Source organism: Musca vetustissima, unplaced genomic scaffold (genome assembly GCF_032173495.1).
Source record: "Musca vetustissima isolate MV318-11 ecotype Yass unplaced genomic scaffold, APGP_CSIRO_Mvet_v1 utg23952, whole genome shotgun sequence".
NCBI classification, from domain to species: Eukaryota; Metazoa; Arthropoda; class Insecta; order Diptera; family Muscidae; genus Musca; species Musca vetustissima.
Window position 1 is genome coordinate 39,520 of NW_026879867.1, and position 14,309 is coordinate 53,828.

The window sequence follows — 14,309 nt, forward strand, 5'->3', positions numbered from 1 at the left end:
AACACATCGACACCTTCCACATATTCGTCGGCTATTAAGCCGCATTCGACAGCCCTATCCATTTAGAGGTGTTTAAAGCCATGTCTGCGTTTGGTATTCCTGCAAAATTAATATGGCTATGTAGGATAACTTTAACTGGCACAAGATCAGCAGTTAAAATCGGAAAGGACCTCTCGGAGCATTTTAATACCGAACGAGGATTCAGACAAGGTGACAGTTTGTCGTGTGACCTTTTAAACATCCTGCTGGAAAAGGTCATACGAGAGGCAAAAGTGAACAGAAATGGCACTCTGTACACCAAACAACACATGTTACTCGTCTACGCCGATGACATCGACATAATGGGTCGAACACTGAGAGCGGTAACAGCCACCTTTGAACAAATGGGGAGAAGGAGTCTGCCAAAGTGGGTCGGGCAGTAAACGGCGAGAAGACCAAGCTGATGGTATCAACGCGCAAGACGACTGGTAGACTCGGACCAACTGTGGAACTTGATAACTACAGCTTCGAGGTAGTCAAAGATTTTATATACATTGGTACCGCCATAAACAAAACGAATGACATCAGTTTTAAAATTCGGAGAAGGATAGCAAACAACTCAAAAGCAAGGCCACCTCCCGCCAGACCATACTCACACTCTACAAGACGCTGATACTACCCATGCTGTTATATGGATCTGAAGCATGGGTAATGGCGCAAGCAGATGAGGCAGCTCTTGGAGTGTTTGAGAGAAAAATTCTCCGAAGGATCTATGGACCGATCTGCGTCGACGGTGAATATCGCCGTCGAATGAACCATGAGTTGTACCAGCTATTTTCGGACATCGATATTGTTATACGTATTGAGCTACAGCGACTTCGTTGACTAGGTCATGTTGTGAGAATGGATGAAGATGTCCCAGCCCAGAAGGCATATAAAAGCGAATCAGCTGATGGTTCACGCAGAAGGGGAAGACCACATATAAGATGGAAAGACCAATTGGAAGAAAACATTGCGGAATATGGTCTTTCAAATTGGAAAAACTGCGCAAAAGGCTGACGCGCCTGGAAATTTTTTTTAAGCTCGGCTTATGGAACGAAAGTTCTGTCACAAGCCAGCTAAGGTGCGGATTTTTATAAAAATAAATTTTCAAAGGTCTAAATAGGGCATGGATTTTTTAAAAATATTTTTTTTCAAATATTTTTTTTAAATAATTTTTTTAGAATTTTTAAATTGCATGTTTTCTTAAATATTTTTCAATATTTTATTGAAGATCGTTAGACTTATCACAGCTATTAAGAGTATCGAAAATGTATGCTGATGACATTGCCTTGTATTGTTGCAGGGCATTCCTCCCAACTCGGACTCGCAGACACACACTTCCACCTCAGAACCGGATATGAATTTTTGCCGATAACAACCGGTTGTGGTATTGACTTTGGCACACATATATGTTATGTTTTGAACTGAAAAAAAGGAGGAGAGATAAAAAAATAAATATTTTTTTAGAGATTATTTTTGTTAAATAAAATTTTTATGGCCTTAGACAAGGTTTAGATTTTTTAAAATATCTTTTTAGCGCCTTAGACAAGGCGTAGATTTTTTAAAAACATTTTTCAAGGCCTAAGTCAAGGCGTAGATTTTTTAAAAACATTTTTCAAGGCCTAAGTCAAGGCGTAGATTTTTTAAAAACATTTTTCAAGGCCTAAGTCAAGGCGTAGATTTTTTAAAAACATTTTTCAAGGCCTAAGTCAAGGCGTAGATTTTTTAAAAACATTTTCAAGGCCTAAGTCAAGGCGTAGATTTTTTAAAAACATTTTTCAAGGCGTAGATTTTTTAAAAACAAATTTTCAAGGCCTAAGTCAAGGCGTAGATTTTTTAAAAACAAATTTTCAAGGCCTAAGTCAAGGCGTAGATTTTTTAAAAACATTTTTCAAGGCCTAAGTCAAGGCGTAGATTTTTTAAAAACATTTTTCAAGGCCTAAGTCAAGGCGTAGATTTTTTAAAAACATTTTTCAAGGCCTAAGTCAAGGCGTAGATTTTTTAAAAATAAATTTTCAAGGCCTAAGTCAAGGCGTAGATTTTTTAAAAATAAATTTTCAAGGCCTAAGTCATGGCGTAGATTTTTTATAAATAAATTTTCAAGGCCTAAGTCAAGGCGTAGTTTTTTTAAAAATAAATTTTCAAGGCCTAAGTCAAGGCGTAGATTTTTTAAAAATAAATTTTCAAGGCCTAAGTCAAGGCGTAGATTTTTTAAAAACATTTTTCAAGGCCTAAGTCAAGGCGTAGATTTTTTAAAAACATTTTTCAAGGCCTAAGTCAAGGCGTAGATTTTTTAAAAACATTTTTCAAGGCCTTAGTCAAGGCGTAGATTTTTTAAAAACATTTTTCAAGGCCTAAGTCAAGGCGTAGATTTTTTAAAAACATTTTTCAAGGCCTAAGTCAAGGCGTAGATTTTTTAAAAATAAATTTTCAAGGCCTAAGTCAAGGCGTAGATTTTTTAAAAATAAATTTTCAAGGCCGAAGACAAAGCTCGTTTTTTCCTTACCAGCCTTATTGTGGAAATATGTATATTTAACACACAACTGTCCCGGTATCATGGCACAGGCTATGGCATCGGGATTATGTTTATATTTTGCCCACAAATCCACAGTATCGGGAATGTTGTCATTGTGGGTGGCCACAATGGGTCTACGGCAGGGTATATTTTCATTATTTATGCGCTCCTCACACGTTTCATTGCCGATATAATCTTTGGCCGGATAGGGGCCAATCCAGAAGAAACGAAAGCAATAGGGGACTGGAAATAAATGCCATAACAACAACAACAAATCACAACAATCAAAAAAATATTGAAAAAAAAATCAAAAAAAAATACCCACAATTTGAAGAAGAATTTACAATTCCAACAAATGCCACAATTTCCACTACTGTCAAGATCTTCAGCATTTCTTATATAGCGAACAAATAAAAAAATTACAACAATAATAAAAAAATAACAATAAATTGTTCTAATTAATATTTAATGTTATTGTTTCAATATTTATTATCGAACTAACTGACACAATTATTGTTTCCAATCGCAGTGCCATCGAACATCTGGGTATCTCCCTTTCTCTTGGTTATCTTATCACATTTTCGATATTGATGAACAATCACCTGGTCTCCGCCGCTTCCACTCTCGTTTTTTTGATATCTTAAAAAGATAACTAAATAGTTTTGAAGTTTTTTTTTTCGTTGGAACTGCATTCATTGCCTACCGAGAGGAATTTATTGTTGTTATCTCCGATATTTACCGTGTAGGAAGGTCAGAGAATGACCTGATGGATTGGGGGCGTACTTGATGCAGCTAAGCGATAGCAGTAGTTGATAAAAAAAATACAAATTTTGTTTCATATTATTTAAAAAAAATATTTTTTCAAGTACCTACCAAAGTGTGGATTTTTTACAAATATTTTTTTTTCAAGGAACTTCCAAAGGGGGGATTTTTAAAATTATTTTTTTTTTCAAGTAGCTACCAAAGGCGAGGACTTTTTAAAATATATTTTTTCATGGTTTTTATACCCTTCACACACTGTGGTAAAGGACATTATGTCTTTGTGAATATGTTTGTAACAGGCAAAGGGAAACGAGATAGACACATAATTCCTTATGATAATATGCCTAGAATCACTTTCCGAGTCGATTTATGCATGTCCGTCCATCCGTCTGTAAATGTTAAATTGTAAACAAAGTACTGGTCGCATTTCTGATCCGACTTGGATGAAATTTGGCATAAGTCACTTATTTGGCACAAGGACGAACCCGATTGAAATTGAAAAAAATCGAGTCAGATTTGGATATAGCTCCCCTATATATTTTCGTCCGTTTTAAGGTAAATGGCGCACCAAAGTCCCTATATATCTTTCGATCTGCACGAAATTTGGCACAGCGTACTAAATTGGGCCTAGAATGATATATGCCGAGTTTTGTGAAAATCGGCTCAGATGTAGATATAGCTCCCATATATATTGTCGTCCGATTTATGGTAAATGGGGCAACAAAGTCTCTAAATACCTTTAGATTTGAACGAAATTTGGCATACAATACTAAATTAGGTCCAGAATGGTGTGTGCCAAGTTTCCAGAAAATCAGTTCAGATTTATATATAGCTCCCATATATCGTTTCGTCCGATTTTATGTAAATGGTTCACCAAAGTCCTTATATATCTTTCGATTTGCACGAAATTTGGCACAGGGTACTGAATTAGGTCCAGAATGATGTGTGCTAAGTTTTGTAAAAATCGGTTCAGATTTATATATAGCTCCCGTATATTATTTCGTCCGATTTTATGAAAAGGGTGCACCAAAGTCCCTATATAACTTTCGATTTACACAAAAATTGGCAGAGGGCACTGAATTAGGTCCAGAATTACGTGTGTTAAGTTTCGATAAAATCGGTTCAGATTTAGATATAGCTCCCATATATAGTTTCGTCCGATTTTATGTAAATGGTTCACCAAAGTCCCTATATATCTTTCGATTTGCATGAAATTTTGCACAGTGTAATGAATTAGGTCTAGAATGGTGTGTGTTAAGTTTCCTGAAAATCAGTTATGATTTAGATATATCTCCTATATATATATATATATATATATATTCGTCCGATTTAAAGTAAATGGTGCACCAAAGTCCCTATATATCTTTCGATTTGCACGAAATTTTGCATAGGGTACTAAATTTAGTCTTCAATGGTGTGTGTCAAGTTTCGAAAAAATCTGTCAGAAAAAGATATAGCTCCCATATATATTTTCGTCCGATTTAATGTAAATGGGGCATATATATCTATATATATCTTTCGATTGACACGAAATTTTGTATAGGGTACTGAATTATGTCCAGAATGATGTGTGCTAAGTTTCGTGAAAATCGATTCAGATTTAGATATATGGTGCCGCTTTCGATTTGCACAAAATTTTGCATAGGGTACTGAGTTAGTTCCACAATGGTGTGGGGCAAGTTTCGTGAAAATCGATTTGACACACAGATTTCAAGATATAGCTCCCTGTATATATTTTCGATATATCCGACTTTAATGCATCACTTACATAAAATCGGACGAAAATATATATGGGAGCTATATCTTTATCTGACCCGATTTTCACGAAACTTAGCACACATCATTCTGGACCTAATTCTGTGCCTTATGTCAAATTTCGTGAAAATCGATAGATATATAGGGACTTTCGTGCACCATTTACCTTAAATCGAATGAAAATATATATATGGGAGCTATATCTTTATCTGAACCGATTTGACACACACCATTCAAGACTCAATTTAGTACCCTGTGCAAAATTTCGGGCAAATCGAAAGATATATAGGGACTTATATATATATATATATATAAATCGGACGAATATATATATGGGAGCTATATCTTTATCTGACCCGATTTTCACGAAACTTAGCACACATCATTCTGGACCTAATTCTGTGCCCTATGCCAAATTTCTTGTAAATCGAAAAACTTATAGAGATTTTAGTGCCCCATTTACCTTAAATCGGACGAAATTATATACGGGAGCTATGTACTAATCTGAACGAAATTTTTATAGGGTACTGAATTATGTCACACATGTGTGAAGACTGAAAATTTAATATATATGCAAAATTTCGATTTGCAAATTTTGAAAGATATATAGGGACTTCCACAATGGTGTGGGGCAAGTTTACATTAAATCGGACGACACTATATACGGGAGCTATATCTAAATCTGAATCGATTTTCACGAAACTTTTCACACATTATTCTGGAAGTAATTCAGTCCTCATTTGCCAAATTTTGCATAGTGTACTGAATTGAGTCTTGAATGACGTGTGTTAAGTTTCGAGAAAATTGGTTCAGGTTTAGATTACTGGTTAAAAAAATTTGGGTCCCATCAAAGGCGTGGATTTTTTTAAAAATATTTTTTGGGTCCCATCAAAGGCGTGGATTTTTTTAAAAATATTTTTTGGGTCCCAACAAAGGCGTGGATTTTTTAAAAATATTTTTTGGGTCCCAACAAAGGCGTGGATTTTTTAAAAAATTTTTTTGTGTCCCAACAAAGGCGTGGATTTTTTAAAAATATTTTTTGGGTCCCAACAAAGGCGTGGATTTTTTAAAAAAAATTTTTGTGTCCCAACAAAGGCGTGGATTTTTTAAAAATAATTTTAATTGGGTATCAACAAAGGCGTGGATTTTTTAAAAATAATTTTAGTTGGATATCAATATGACTGCCATTCTTAAAGAATATCTCCATCTTCCTCTTTGTCCCCCTTCAAATTAGGTCATATATACTATGTGTACATTATGAAAACTGTCAATATATATTATGGATTCATTAAACCGGATATATTAATAGTTATAACTAAAACAAAGGACGTCCATCACCCCCTCCCTCCTTTCATACACCAAAAATCCTTAACAATTCTCCATAATATTACCACATAAAATTGTTCAATTTATACATACCCATATATGCTTTGCAAAATGTCTATGCCATATGCATGTATGTGTGCTTGTATGCATATGTGTTTCCTCAACTAGATATGTGTATGTATAAGTGTATAGAAATACATTAACAATCGTTGCACAATATATTGTACAATGGAAAAGGACTAGCTAACCAAAAATATACTCATACTCATACCCATACTCACACACACACCAACACATATTAACTAATACAAACACATACACTAATGTGTGTATTTGAACACACACACACACATGCATAAACAACTTAATTTCGAAGTAGATGTGTTGAGTTAATCACAAAAACTTTTCTTTTGTTCGTTTTCTGATTTTAGGGGGGGGTTGGGGTTCGTTTGGCCATTCACAATTTGTGGTTGGTTTGCATTATGGGCATTAGGGTGGGTGCGAAGATTATATTATTTGTTCCTAAGATTATTATGAATTAAATGAAATAATTTTCCAAGTATTTCATACTTTAAATGTTTTTGGAAAATAATTTCAATTTGCAGTCCACCCTAATATTCCTTGGACTCATTGTAATTTCCTATGTAGGATTGTGGCAAGTCCTGTTTTTTGTTATATTTTATGTGGACATTTACATTTGTATTTCATTTGTGAAAATGTGTTGAAATTTTCTTCTATTGTTAATGTGAAAATGTCCAAATCTTTATGGTTGCAATTGAGGTGAGAGGAAAAGGGGCGGGGGAATTAAAGAGAAGGTACTTTTGCAGAGAAGAATGCTTCAAGCAATACACTGAGCCACGGACAGTTTTCAAGAGCCACGGACAGTCGTGGATTTTTTTAAAATATGTTTTTAGGGCCATCCACAGGCATGAATTTTTAAGAAATTTTTCCAAAATATTTTTTCCAAGGGATTTTTTTGTGGATGTTTTAAAAATATTCTTTTAGGCTCATCCACAGCCGTGAATTTTTAAGAAATTTTCCACGCCTCAAGGGCATATCAGATTTTTTTAAATTTTTTCAAAATCCTATTACAGGCGTGGATTTTTTAAAAATATTTTTCCAGGGCCTATCAGAGGCGGAGAAGAAAGAACAAGAAATACGTGAGCGTGAGCCAATCGAGATGTACAGGAGTCAGAATGAAGTCCGAAAATTCTACCAACGGGTAAAACACTAAACCTTTGGTGCAGACACATCCTCCTGTAGAGATGAAGAAGGAAACCTGGTGACAGATACAAACAGCGTGCTGAGGATCTGGAAGGAGCATTTTGGACAACTTCTGGTATCAAATAATAGCGGTGAAGAGGATACCCCAGAACCAATAATAGATGACGGTATAGAGTGTATACCACCTAGCCAAGATGAAGTCAGAATAGCAATCAATCGGCTGAAGAATAATAAAGTAGCAGGTGCCGATGGGTTACCAACCGAACTATTCAAGATTGGTGGTATGATGCTAGTAAGGAGAATGCACCAGCTGATTAGTACAATTTGGCTAGAAGAATGTATGCCCAATGATTGGAACCTCAGCATCCCGTGTCCGGTGTCAAAAAAAACAGACAAGACGATATGTGCCAACTATAGAGGAATAAACCTCCCTCCTATCGCATATAAAGTGCTATCCAGCGTACTGTGTGAACGACTGAAGCCAATGATCAATGACATTATTGGACGATACCAATGCGGCTTCAGACCTGGCAAATCCACCATTGACCAGATTTTCACTCTGCACCAAATCTTGGAAAAAAACCCACGAAGGGGCACATTGACAGATTCCACCTATTCGTCGACTATGAAGCCGCATCCGACAGTCCTATCTGTTCAGAGGTGTATAAAGCCATGTCTGCGTTTGGCATTCCTGCAAAATTAATACGGCTATGCAGGAGAACTTTAACTAGCACAAGATCAGCAGTGAAAGTCGGAAGGGACCTTTCGGAGCCCTTTAATACCGAACAAGGATTCAGACAAGGTGACAGTTTGTCGTGTGACCTTTAAACATCCTGCTGGAAAAGGTCATACGAGAGGCAAAAGTATGGCACTCTGTACACCAAACAACACATGGTGTACTCGTCTACGCCGATGTCATATAGGGTCGAACACTGAGAGTGGTAACATCCACCTTTGAACAAATTGAGAAGGAGTCTGCCAAAGTGGATCTGACAGTAAACAGCGAGAAGACCAAGCTGATGGTATCAACGCGCTGGACGTCCAGAGGACTCGGACCAACGGTGGAATTTGAGAACTAGAGCTTCGAGGTTGTCAAAGATTTTTTATACCTTGGTACCGCCATAAATAAAACGAATGACATCAGTTTTGAAATTCGGAGAAGGATAGTGTTGGCCAACAGATGCTACTATGGTCTAAGTAAGCAGTTTAGAAACAAGGCCACCTCCCGCCAGACCAAACTCAAATACTTAATTTTTGTTGGTTTTCTGGTCGCTCCAGAGGCCGCAATTTTGGCCCAAACATCGAGAAGGCCAAAAATGAACAGAACTCGCCTACGCCAATGACATGACATAATGGGTCGACCATTGAGAGCGGTAACATCCACCTTTGAACAAATTGAGAAGGAGTCTGCCAAAGTGGGTCTGACAGTAAACGGCGAGAAGACCAAGCTGATGGTATGAACGCGCTGGACGTCCAGTAGACTCGGACCAACGGTGGAATTTGAGAACTAGAGCTTCGAGGTAGTCAAAGATTTTATATACCTTGGTACCGCCATAAATAAAACGAATGACATCGGAGAAGGATTGTGATGGCCAACCGATGCTACTATGGTCTGAGTAAACAACTCAAAAGCAAGTCAACCTCCCGCCAGACCAAACTCACACTCTACAAGACGCTGATACTACCCGTGCTGTTATACGGATCTGAAGCATGAGAACATACGCAAGCAGATGAGGCAGCTCTTGCAGCGTTTGAGAGAAATTTTCTCCGAAAGATCTATGAGCCGATCTGCGTTGATAGTGAATATCGCCGTCGAATGAACCATGAGCTGTACCAGCTATTCTCGAACATCGACATTGTTAGACGTATTGAGCTGCTGCGACTAGGTTGGCTAGGTCATGTTGTGAGAATGGATGAAGATACCCCAGTCCAAAAGGCATATAAGAGCGAACCAGCTGATGGTTCACGCAGAAGGGGAAGGCTACGAATAAGATGGACAGATCAAGTGGAGGACAACATTGCCGAATATCATCTTTTAAACTGGAAAAACTGTGCAAAAGACCGACGCGCCTGGAAATCTTTTTTAAACTCGGCTTATGGAACGAAATTTCTGTCGCAAGCCAACTAAGTAAGTAATGAGAGGTGGATATTTTTTAAAAAATATTTTTCGTGTTGCCACCAAAGACGTAGATTTTTAAAAAAAATATTTTTTCGGGCCTCTTTCTCTAAGTGTATTTAATCCTTTCTCTCTCACCTACTCTGCTTTTCTCACACATCTGTTCAAAAACTCTAAAAATCTGCATAATGTATGATTTGGAAAATATTTAAATTTTCCCTATTTCCCGCAAGCAATCACTACCTAGCTTTTCATTACATTCTCCATCAGTAGCAGGAAATTTCCGAGTTATTATTTTCCCCATTTCTTCTTCCTACAATTAAAAATAATTTAAATTGCAAACAGCCGTTGTGTGTTGTTAAAATGACAAGCAAATAATCTACGACGCTGTCATTGCCATAAGGAAAGAGAAAAAAATCCCGATCACAGATTTCCTCGAAAGCCCCCACAAAGCTGAGCTGAGCCGAGAATTCATTCATTGGCCATTTTTAAAGTTTTATGGAACTTAATCGTTGCATTAAAAACCTTAAGGAAATTCCTGCAGTTAACCCCTTAAGTCTCTATGTGTGTGTGTGCAAGTTTATGTTTCCCCTTTCAGTGTGTGTGTAAGTTTATGTTTCCCCTCTTAGTGTGTGTGTGTGCGTCTGAGTGTGCGAGGTGTGAATATTACCGGCTCAAAAATACCCATAATCTCAGCCCAAGCCCGGCTAAAAATTGCCAACATTTTTAAATAACTTTGCGTTGCCACAACAGCAGCCACTGCCACCACCACCTGTCCTCGGTGTACTTAGAGCTCTGTAGCGATTTTTGCCTTTGGCCTTTAAGACACACCTACAGACACACACTTACACTTCGACGGCGCACTAAAGCGGTTAACGGATGTTGAGGGCAAATAGCAAGCACAACAAAAACAATTGCCAGAAGATGAAGAACAATAAGAATAATAATTCTACCAATGCCGACACAGCCACCATCACCACCACCACCACCGAGACCGTCAGGGCCAAACAGGAAAAATTCAACTGAACTGCAACATCATTGGCAAAAAACAACAACAAGAGCAACGACAACTACTACCTGCCATTAAGCCATAAAGGTACATAACTACGAAGTTCGTATTTAAAGATGTTTGTCGTTTCGCAATGTTAACAGAAGCGCCAACAACAATGACAGAGACAAGGACGACAACAACAACAACAAAAGCCAGTAAAGCTTTACAAAAATGCCAACAACATTGACTATGACAACGACATCATGGCAATATCCACACACACACACACAAGGACAACAACAGTGACAACAATAACAACAGCATTAACACCACACCGACAACCAAGACCACCACCGCCACCACTACGACCAGGACGACGACGACTGGATAACAGACTTAATTCCAACACGCCCAAGTAAAGTGTTATTAAGGGAATTATGATTGCATTTTTAAAAACTTCAACTTAATAAAAGTAAATTTCGACATAAATGAAATTTACATAAATTGAACATTACCAAAGAGTGCGGATGGCAGAGGCGGGAGAGTGACAGAGAGAGAAGGATGGGAAATTTTCTGATTCACAAATATTTGGAGTGATGATTTCAAGGATTTTTTTAAATATCTTTTTTTAGGGTCCTTAGACATGCGTGGATTTTTATACCCTACACAACTATGTTGTCGGGGTACTAAAACTTTGTGCAGCACCAAGAGTTTGTAACGCAGCGGAATATTGGTCCTAGACCCATCTTTTAGTATACCGATTGTCATATCTCGACATGTGTGTTCGTCCGTCCGTCTGTCCATTATAATTTGTAAACACGATACAGGTCACAGTTATGGACCAATCGTGAAGATTGGTGGTGTATCGTGGGTTGAGTTCTGCCCAATGAAGACCCCTATCGTTTTTGTTAAAGATCGGTTAACATTTAGGGGATGAAATGGACCAACATCTTTATTTTTGTTTGATTTTCTGTTCGCTCCAGAGGCCTTAATTATGGCCAAAACATCACGAAGAAGATCGGACCAAAGAAAAAGCATGCCTGTTTTGATAAAGATCGGTCAATATTTAGCGGGTCAAATGGACCCTGACATCTATGTGAAAAATGACATAATTTGTATTCTATGCCGTATATATTTACCCCTGAAGAATGTCCTATACCCACCTTTTAGTATACCGATCGTCATATCTCGACTAGCTGAGTTGATCTAGACATGTGTGTCCGTCCATCCGTTTGTCCGTTTGTCCATTATAATTTGTAAACACGATACAGGCCACAATTATGGACCAATCTTGACGAAATTTTGCATGTAGGTTGGGTTCTGGCCCCTATTGTTTTTGGTAATGATCGGTTAACATTTAGGGGACTTACTTAGATGGCTTGTGACAGAACTTTTGTTCCATAAGCCGAGCTTAAACCAGTAAGGAAAGTAGTATAGTCGGACGGGGCCGACTATATGATACCCTTCACCACTCTGGGTATATTCAACCGATGAATCCTAACAGACGTCGCTTTATAAAGGACCATAGAAACTATATCTAAATCTGAACCGATTTCAGGAAACTTAACACACATCATTCTAGACCTAATTCATTACGCTGTGCCAAATTTCGCGCAAATCAAAAGATATATAGGAACTTTGGTGCACCACTTACATTAAATCGGACGAACATATATATGGGAGCCATATCTAAATCTGAACCGATTTTCAGGAAACTTAACACACATCATTCTAGACCTAATTTATTATGCTGTGCCAAATTTCGTGCAAATCGAAAGATATATAGGTACTTTGGGGTACGATTTACCTAAAATCGGACGAAACTATATATGGGAGCTATATCTAAATCTGAACCGATTTTCACGAAACTTAGCACACATCATTCTAGGCTTAATTTAGTACGCTGTATCAAATTTCGTGCTAATCGAACGATATTTAGGGACTTTGGTACACCATTTACCATAAATCGGACGAAAATATATATGGGAGCTATATCTAAATCTGAACCGATTTTTCCCAACTTCAATAGGGTTCGTCCTTGGGCCAAATGAATGAGCTGTTCCAAATTTCATTCAATTCGAATAATAAATACGACCTGTACTTTGTTTACGATTTAACACGGACAGACGGACGGACATGCATAAATCGACTTAGAAAGTGATTCTATGCATATTCTCAAAAGGCACCATGTGTCTATCTCGTTTCCTTTTGCCTGTTACAAACATATACACAAAGACATAATACCCTGTACCACAGTGTAGTGAAGGGTATAAAAAGATTTCCAGGCTCGTCGGTCTTTTGCGCAGTTTTTCCAATTTGAAAGACCATTATCGGCAATGTTGTCTTCGACTTGATCTTTCCATCGTATTCATGGCCTTCCGCTATTGCGTGAACCATCAGCTCGTTCGCTTTTATATGCCTTCTAGGCTGGGGCATCTTCATTCATTCTCACAACATGACCTAGCAAACGTAGTCGCTGCAACTCAATACGTCTAACAATGTCAATGTCCGAGAATAGCTGGTACAGCTCATGGTTCATTCGACGGCGATATTCATCGTCAACGCAGATCGGCCCATAGATCTTTCGGACAATTTTTCTCTCAAACACTCCAAGAGCTGCCTCATCTGCTTGCGTTAGTACCCATGCTTCAGATCCATATACGCAGCACGAGTAGTATCAGCGTCTTGTAGAGTGTGAGTTTGGTCTGGCGGGAGGTGGCCTTGCTTTTGAGTTGTTTGCTCAGACCATAGTAGCATCGGTTGGCCATAACTATCCTTCTCAGAATTTCAAAACTGATGTCATTCGTTTGATGTATGGCGGTATCAAGGTATATAAAATCTTTGACTACCTCGAAGCTGTAGTTCTCAAGTTCCACAGTTGGTCCGAGTTTATTGGACGTCTTGCGCATTGATACCATCAGCTTGGTCTTCTCGCCGTTTACTGTCAGACCCACTTTGGCCGACTCCTTCTCAATTTGTTCAAAGGTGGATGTTATCGCTCTCAGTGTTCGACCCATTATGTCGATGTCATCGGCGTAGGCGAGTAACATGTTTTGTTTGGTGTACACAGTGTCATTTCTTTTCACTTTTGCCTCTCGTGTGACCTTTTCCAGCAGGATGTTAAAAAGGTCACACGACAAAGTGTCACCTTGTCTGAAACCTCGTTCGGTATTAAAGGGCTCCGAGAGGTCCTTTCCGCGAGTAACATGTGTTGTTTGGTGTACAGAGAACTATTTCAGTTCACTTTTGGCTCTCGTATGACCTTTTCCAACAGGACGTTAAACACACGGGCACACGACAAACTGTCGTGGCTCCGAGAGGTCCTTTCCGACTATAACTGCTGATCTTATGCCAGTTAAAGTTATCCTGCATAGCCGAATTAATTTTGCAGGAATGCCAAACGCAGAACGGATATGGCTTTCAACTGCAGCTTTATAGCCGACGAATAGGTGGAATGTGTCGATGTGTTTTTCGGGGGGTTTTTCCAGGATTTGGCGCAGAGTGAAAATCTGGTCTATTGTGAATTTGCCAGGTCTGAAGCCGCATTGGTATGGTCCAGAACGGATAGGGCTGTCGAATGCGGCTTTATAGTCGACGAA

At 38.2% G+C, this 14,309-nt stretch overlaps 1 protein-coding gene across 1 annotated transcript in view; it reads right to left on the reverse strand.

Annotated features, from left to right (window-relative positions):
• Nucleotides 1–14,309, reverse strand: part of LOC133325029 (uncharacterized) — a 58,852-nt gene that overhangs the window by 16,579 nt on the left and 27,964 nt on the right. The window contains exons 2-3 of the mRNA XM_061533856.1: nucleotides 2,528–2,779; nucleotides 1,310–1,445 (exon numbers count right to left, since the gene is read on the reverse strand). Of these exons, the coding sequence (XP_061389840.1) occupies nucleotides 1,310–1,445; nucleotides 2,528–2,779 (388 nt within the window). The remainder of the gene's footprint in view (nucleotides 1–1,309; nucleotides 1,446–2,527; nucleotides 2,780–14,309) is intronic.